This window comes from Orcinus orca, chromosome 2 (genome assembly GCF_937001465.1).
Source record: "Orcinus orca chromosome 2, mOrcOrc1.1, whole genome shotgun sequence".
Lineage (NCBI taxonomy): Eukaryota > Metazoa > Chordata > Mammalia > Artiodactyla > Delphinidae > Orcinus > Orcinus orca.
The window spans coordinates 114,990,862-114,998,628 of record NC_064560.1 but is presented as its reverse complement, the minus strand read 5'-3'; the positions used below and the strand labels follow the sequence as shown (position 1 = coordinate 114,998,628).

At 49.2% G+C, this 7,767-nt stretch overlaps 1 protein-coding gene across 1 annotated transcript in view; it reads right to left on the bottom strand.

Moving 5' to 3' along the window:
- Positions 1 to 886: 886 nt before the first annotated feature.
- Positions 887 to 7,767, bottom strand: part of LOC101285190 (uncharacterized) — a 51,901-nt gene continuing 45,020 nt past the window's right edge. Inside the window, 5 exon segments of the mRNA XM_049705853.1 lie at positions 887 to 1,498; positions 1,651 to 1,784; positions 3,167 to 3,327; positions 3,846 to 4,123; positions 4,125 to 4,200. Coding sequence (XP_049561810.1) covers positions 1,345 to 1,498; positions 1,651 to 1,784; positions 3,167 to 3,327; positions 3,846 to 4,123; positions 4,125 to 4,200 — 803 coding nt within the window. The 3' untranslated portion in view covers positions 887 to 1,344.

Genomic DNA, 7,767 nt, shown 5'->3' with positions numbered 1-7,767 from the left:
ATTTTTCATAATTGTCAGATGATAATTATAGAAAAAATAATTATAGGCTGCCTCTAGCTCCATGCTGCCAGGATTCTCCTGGTTCTCAGCCCTCTCTTTAACATGGCTATCAACCTACTCTGTAATTCCCACCACACCCTCTCCTCTCTCTCTGATTGACTGCACTTACCCTTTTGTTCATATATAATAGAAGTATTTAACTTTTTAATTTAATGTGTGCATTTAATATATACCGTAAACAGCTGACTCAGTCAGGTAGCCAGTTCCTAGAGGGCAGGTGTATCATGCCTTTGTGCAGAGCTTCTCGCATTGCTGTGAGAAAGTGGGTGTGTCCCAGAGGAGATAATGCTTGCAGTTTGCTTTGTGCTCAGTAGGACCATAAACACAAGCTGCAACCAATAGAAAAGTCTGAGAGTATTTCATTCCCTACCCAAAATCGACCTCACTGCATTATTCAGCTGGCTTTCTCCCTGGAACACAGCCATCCCAGGGCCATGCTAGACCACAACGCACTGGTGGACTTTCAGCCAAGGGGTTGGAACTGTTAAGACTGAGGGACCTCTTGGATGTGATTTGGGAAGGGATTCAAAGGATGGCCAAGTGAGAGATCTTCCAGACTTTTTTCTAAGTCACAAAGATAGTAGCATGTAGAAACACCTTTTGTTTTCCTAACTCAATCACGACTGATACACCATCTGTAAGCGCCTTCCTTACTGGTTGACATGTTTATTCTCTGTCTCCCCCCCCCCCCACCCCCGGCAGGATGTAAGCTCCAGGGGGCAGGGACTTTGCTTTATTTACCACTTCATCCTGTACACTCAGAACAGTGCCTGGCACATACCAGGCACTCAGTAAATGTTTCTTGAATGAGTGAGTGGGCTCAGGTAGTAGAACAGTAGGAGACTCCCAGAATCCAGGGAACAGGTGGGAGCTGCTGTGGGGGAAGTGATGACTGTATGGGCACAAAGATGAGAATGAGGGCTGAAGTTTATTGGTACTAGGGAAGTAGCCATTGCAATGACAAAGTGACAGTGAGCTGCTCAGCCAGTCTTCTTCTTTTCTGGACATCTGGGGATCAGTAAATCATGGCCAAGTCCAACAATTCTGGACTGCGTGGCCAATCTCACAATTCTGGGCGGGACACCATGGAATTCCTGGGCCCTTAACAGAGTCCTGGGGAGCTGTGCAAATGGCCCAGGGGACTATCCATTGCCAGCATCTCTCTGCTGCTCACGTCGGAGCCCAGAGAAGCCTCTGTTTGGGTGGGGAATGGCACAGCTTGCGTTTGAACCTGCTCTTTCCCTGAAGCTTAACATCTACGTGTCCACCTCATTGTCCCAGAATTTATAACCCAAAGTCTACATAGACGTTCCTGTAACCCTTGATGTCTTTAAACTTGTTGCTGCTCAGATTTGCTTGGATCTGCCTTTGGCCACTCTTGAAGGGGACAGTCTCCAGAGTGAGGCTGGCTCTGTGATGGGGTTTGAGGACTCCAATGCTGCAGCAGAGAAAGGAGAATGTCAGAAAACCATAGGATTATGATAACCCCACAGTCCCTTTCCACGCAGCAACCAGGCCTCCCCTTTCTCTGTGTCCAGAAAGGACAGTGCTACCCCCAGGATAAGATGGGAGGGAGGGCGGAGCACTCACAGCACTCTCTGCCGTCTCCTAAAGAGACCACTTCCTTCCACAGTCAGTACACAATCTTCAACCTGCTCCGAGAGAGGGTTTGAAAATATCACCTGTATGAAGAGTGGCCGGTTCACAATGGCTGCTCCTAAAGCCTGAACAGGGAAATCCAGAGAGGAGGGAGCAGAGAATTAGTCTCATCCCCCGGTTCACCAGGCATTTATGGAGGGCACTGTTCCCTAGATCTGTTCCTGAAGAGCTGGATTTCCGTGGCCTGTGTTTTTCCAACTATGGACAACTTAATGGGTTGTCATTAACATTTAAAAAAATGAAATAGAAGAGAATATCAGTGTACATCACAAAAGATATTGTTACATGAAACTTTTACTTCACTTATACATGTATGGATGTTTGTGTAAAATATTTCTACTCAGCCCAGCATATGGAAAGGTCTGGTGAGTTGGGAGTCTCCAGTAATATTTCCTCTGCTCCAAGGATTTCATCCAAGTGTGAAATAAGCAAGAGCTCCCAAAGGACTCTCGTGCATACTTTGAGTGGATAGAATATTTTCTGGCAATTTTTGCTGGTTTCTTCTTTTTGCAATCTGACTCCATCCCTTCCTACCCTCTTATCTTAACTGGCTTGATTTCTTTTTTTTTTTTTTTTTTTTTTTTTTTTGCAGTACGCGGGCCTCTCACTGTTGTGGCCTCTCCCGTTGCGGAGCACAGGCTCCGGACGCGCAGGCTCAGCGGCCATGGCTCACGGGCCCAGCCGCTCCGCGGCATGTGGGATCTTCGCGGACCGGGGCACGAACCCGTGTCCCCTGCATCGGCAGGCAGACTCTCAACCACTGCGCCACCAGGGAAGCCCAGACTGGCTTGATTTCTTTTCACACCAGTGCGTGAGTCAAGAGCAAAGGATCATTTGGGGCATAGAGAGAAGGAAGTAGCCTCAGGAAACTTGAAGGCACCTTTGGAAACCCTCCCTAAAACAGACTCCAGTGGCTGGGCTTGCCAGACACACCCCACCAGGGGGCACCCCAGGCTCACTCAGCAGGGTCCAGGGGGCTACTTGGCACTGGGGAGACAGCACTGGCAGGAAGGGCCCTGTGAAGTCTCCCCACCAGAATGTCAGAGAAGGAGGGGTCCTTGGAGGCCATCTGGTCTAATCCCATCATTGACAGTTCAAGATGCAGAAGCCCAGGGGCTTGTCCAAGGATGCACAGCCAGGAAATGGCAAGTCAAACCTAAGCTGACCTTTGTTCGCGCAGTGCTTTTCCCCCTCTCAGGACCCTCCCATTTGAGCCCGTGTTTCCTCATGTTGACCCTGGGGAAGGCCTCTCATGGTGTAAGAGGATGGAGACCGAGTGTGTTCAGATAAACCTCCCGCTCCTGGTGGGAGGTTCCTGGAGGCCACAGAAGAGGCAGGGGACAGGAGGGGCTGCTCTCCTGAGCAAGCTCTCAGGGGGCTCCCCCACCGCCCCCGGCCCAAGCTGGACCCAAGGAGCCCTCAGGTCACACGCAGGGCTCTTGCCTACATTAATCATGATGCCGGGACAGGCTAAGGTGATGATCTTGTTCACCACGGTCTTCTCGGGACTGCTCTTCTCTTCACCCAGGGCACTGATGCGGATCAGCTTGTCTGTGGACAGGTACTGGCCATACTGGGAATAGGGGATTTTGCAGGGATAGGTCTTTGCTAGGGAGAGAACACAGGATGAGGTGAGACTCGCTGGGGAAATCAGCTGGGCCTGGGTGGATCTGGGGACCCTTCTACAGAGAGGAGGGGGCCAACCTGTACTGATCCCCAGTAAAGTAGGTACTCGGTTTTCAGATGGAGGGGCTGAGAGGTGAAATGGCTTGTTTAGGGTCATTCTGCTGGTAAATGGGTGCACTGAGGCTGTAACCAAGGTCTGGATGACTTCAAAGCTCAGGCTTTCCCCACTAACCCAGGCTATATTCCTTGAAGTAGTAAAGAAAGGATTGGAGGAGAAGAAGGAGGAGGACAAAGGAAAGAAACAGAAGGAGGAGAGGAGAAGGGAGGGAGAGGGAAGGAAGGAAGGGAAGGAGGAAGACTCTGTGCTGGAGGGGACACTAGGAAGACCAGTGTCACAGGGGTCTGCCCCCAAACCCTTGTTGGCTGGCTTGACCCCACTGGCATTTCCATAAGCCACTGTGTTCACAGACTGTCCCCATGCCCATACCCAGAGCCCATACCTTCTTCAGGAGAGAATGTGATGAAGGCTGTGTCCTGCCAGAATGGGGGCAGGGGGCTGCCATCATGCAGCAGAGACTGGGCACTCAGGTTCACTTTGAGGTCCTTGAACTGGGGCGCCGTGTTGAGGGCCAGCAGGACAAACCTTATGTCCCGGCCCATGTCGGGTGGGTCGAGCAGCTGGAATTTCAGGGAGACCTGGACAACATCACTGGGCCGAAGGGAAGGCGTAGCAAGGCTCCTAGGACTGTCCCTTGGCAGCATGGACCTGGAAGTTTGTTTGGAGGGAGCCTTGGGACCTTCCAGGCTTCAGCTTCTGAAGAGCCTTCAGAATCACCTGCCTCTCCTGGAGGGAACCTGGGAGGACAGAGCACAGAACCAGCTGTAGGCCAGGCTGACCCAGAGGGTAAACCTTGGCTGAACACCCTCCGTGAAGGCTCCACCAGGGTGTTAAAACCTTCATTTCCAATAACAAAGGCTCCTTACTAGTCATCAAGTCTTTCCAGGAGTCACACTCTGCTGAGCTCTTACACCTTTCATCTTCATATCAACTGTGAGAGAGATGTATTACTATTATTATTATCATTCCATATACAGATGAGGAAAATGGGGCTCAGAGAGGTCATGTCACTCGCCCAAGTCGCACAGCTTGCACAGGGCAGAGTCAAGTGGAAACCAAATTCATCTGACGTGAAAATCTGTGCTCACGACCACTGGACTCTATCCCGTGTTCCCCAAGGGAAAGATGAAGGCTCACAATGCAGAGGAATAAACCTTAAAGACAACAGGACATGGTGTGATTTTCTGCTCCAGGACCAAATTATGGGTCAGTTGAAGACTAATTCCTGGAAATTGAGAAACTGAGAAGCTACGGTAAAAAAAAAAAAAAAAAAGGAAATTAAGGAAGCCGAGTTTCCAGAGTACCCAGGCTTCAGTCCTGGGCAGGCGCTGTGGCCAGGATGTGCGGCAGGCGCTGTGGCCAGGATGTGCAGGAACACTCATCCGTGCTTCCCTAATAATCCCAGCAGCTGCCTTCACTGAGCACTTACTGGTCCCCTCAGTGCAACCCCACAATCTCCCCAGGCTGAGGCCACTCTTCTCCCCTCGCTCTGGGGTCATTCTAAGCCTGGATCCAGGCAGAAGAGGATCTTGCAACATTGGCTTCAGTAAGAGTGAGCCCAGAGAGGTGTGAATCAGACTTAGCTCATCTGTGGGCTGCTCGACCCCAGATTCTGCCAGTCCAGTGGGAGGAGACAGAATGCTATCTGACTGAACAGGACACTCAGGCCCACTGGAAAATAGCTCCAACCACCCGCTGGCCCCCCGGCCCAAGTTCACAGCAGAACCCTGTGGACCTCTGTAGCACATGCTGTCAGTGCCCCACTCACATCTCCTTGGCACTTGCTGTGTCAGTGCCCACGTGCCCTAATTTCAAATTCTAGCACCTGCGGCTCTTTGTGGCTTTCTCTGCCACCAGAGCTGACTCCGCCCATGCGTGGAGCAGGCCAGGAGTGCTAGGGAAGTTATGCCCCCCAAGGAGCAGCCCTCAAACCCCTGACTGAAAGGAGTTGGTGGATGAAGAGCCTAGGCCCCTTGCCTCGTGGGTGGGATAAATCTGCGGTGTTGTTCTACACTTTACACTAAATCTCTGATAGGGTTGCCAGATCTAGCAAATAAAAATACAGGGTAGTTTCATTTGGATTTCAGATTAACAACAACTAATTTGGGCCATGATTAGACAACAGCATTCTTCGTCCTGCATTTTCCCAGGTCACCCCACTGGCAGGGCCCCCAGCAGGACTGAGTCCCAGCAGGACTGAGTCCCAGCAGCCCACGGTGCTAACCCCGCCTGACAAGGTGCTCTGCATTGGCTTTCTCCCCTTCCCCGCCTCCCTGGCTCACTCTCCTTCCTTCCAGTAGTTCTTTTTTTTTTTTACATCTTTATTGGAGTATAATTGCTTTACAATGGTGTGTTAGTTTCTGCTTTATAACAAAGTGAATCAGTTATACATATATCCCCATATCTCTTCCCTCTTGCATCTCCCTCCCTCTCACCCTCCCTATCCCACCCCTCCAGGTGGTCACAAAGCACCGAGCTGATCTCCCTGTGCTATGCAGCTGCTTCCCACTAGCTATCTACCTTACGTTTGTTAGTGTATATATGTCCATGCCTCTCGCTTTGTCACAGCTTACCCTTCCCCCTCCCCATATCCTCAAGTCCGTTCTCTAGTAGGTCTGTGTCTTCATTCCTGTCCTACCCCTAGGTTCTTCATGACATTTTTTTTTCTTAAATTCCATATATATGTGTTAGCATACGGTATTTGTCTTTCTCTTTCTGACACTTCACTCTGTATGACAGACTTAGGTCTATCCACCTCATTACAAATAGCTCAATTTCATTTCTTTTTATGGCTGAGTAATATTCCATTGTATATATGTGCCACATCTTCTTTATCCATTCATCCGATGATGGACACTTAGGTTGTTTCCATTTCCGGGCTATTGTAAATAGAGCTGCAATGAACATTTTGGTACATGACTCTTTTTGAATTATGGTTTTCTCAGGGTATATGCCCAGTAGTGGCATTGCTGGGTCATATGGTAGTTCTATTTGTAGTTTCTTTAAGGAACCTTCATACTGTTCTCCATAGTGGCTGTACCAATTCACATTCCCACCAGCAGTGCAAGAATGTTCCCTTTTCTCCACACCCTCTCCAGCATTATTGTTTCTAGATTTTTTGAGATTATGAGATGATATCTCATTGTAGTTTTGATTTGCATTTCTCTAATGATTAATGGTGTTGAGCATTCTTTCATGTGTTTGTTGGCAATCTGTATATCTTCTTTGGAGGAATGTCTATTTAGGTCTTCTGCCCATTTTTGGATTGGGTTGTTTGTTTTTTTGTTATTGAGCTGCATGAGCTGCTTATAAATTTTGGAGATTAATCCTTTGTCAGTTGCTTCATTTGCAAATATTTTCTCCCATTCTGAGGGTTGTCTTTTGGTCTTGTTTATGGTTTCCTTTGCTGTGCAAAAGCTTTAAGTTTCATTAGGTCCCATTTGTTTGTTTTTATTTCCATTTCTCTAGGGGGTGGGTCAAAAAGGATCTTGCTGTGATTTATGTCATAGAGTGTTCTGCCTGTGTTTTCCTCTAAGAGTTTGATAGTTTCTGGCCTTACATTTAGGTCTTTAATCCATTTTGAGCTTATTTTTGTGTATGGTGTTAGGGAGTGCTCTAATCTCATACTTTTACATGTCCCTGTCCAGTAGTTCTTGAATCTTCTCAGTGATAAACCACTTGTCCTCAGGATCCCCCACCAAAATAGCCACAGAGAGAACGGGGGTGGAGGGGATGATCGCCAGTACCCTTGGATGTGTTCAGTGCTTGTCTCTCAGGCTCAGACTCTGGAGCTCCCCTGTGTTGGCCCCAAAGGCCGACACGGACACACCACAGACACCCACTTGCTGGCGCTCCCAGGAACCTCAGGTACCCCTGCCCCCACCCTGTGTAGTCATGAATCACTCCTGCTCGGGTCCTGCCCCTCACCCTGCTTCTGGCCCTCTTGGACTGCATATTTTTGCTTGGCTCCCTGGTGGTTGAAACTGGTGGTTTGTCTCAGTTTCCAGGAATCAGTACAGCTGACTGATGTAGATGCCCCTTGCTCTTGCTGGCTTGGGTCAGAAGACCCTGCTAGGGCTCCCATCTCTCAGAATCATCCTCTGCACAGGGTGGACGTAGGAGTGAACATTTGGCCTTACATGGGCCTCGGTGCTGGCTATGGTCTGGCCTGTCCTCCAAACACCCAATGAAACGTGAATCAAACAATAAGCTAAATGAAATTAATAAAATTAATAGAGAGTTTACTCAATCCCCTGCCATCTTCAGTGGGAGGCTGATTTTTCGGGAAGGCAGGCGCAAGGAAT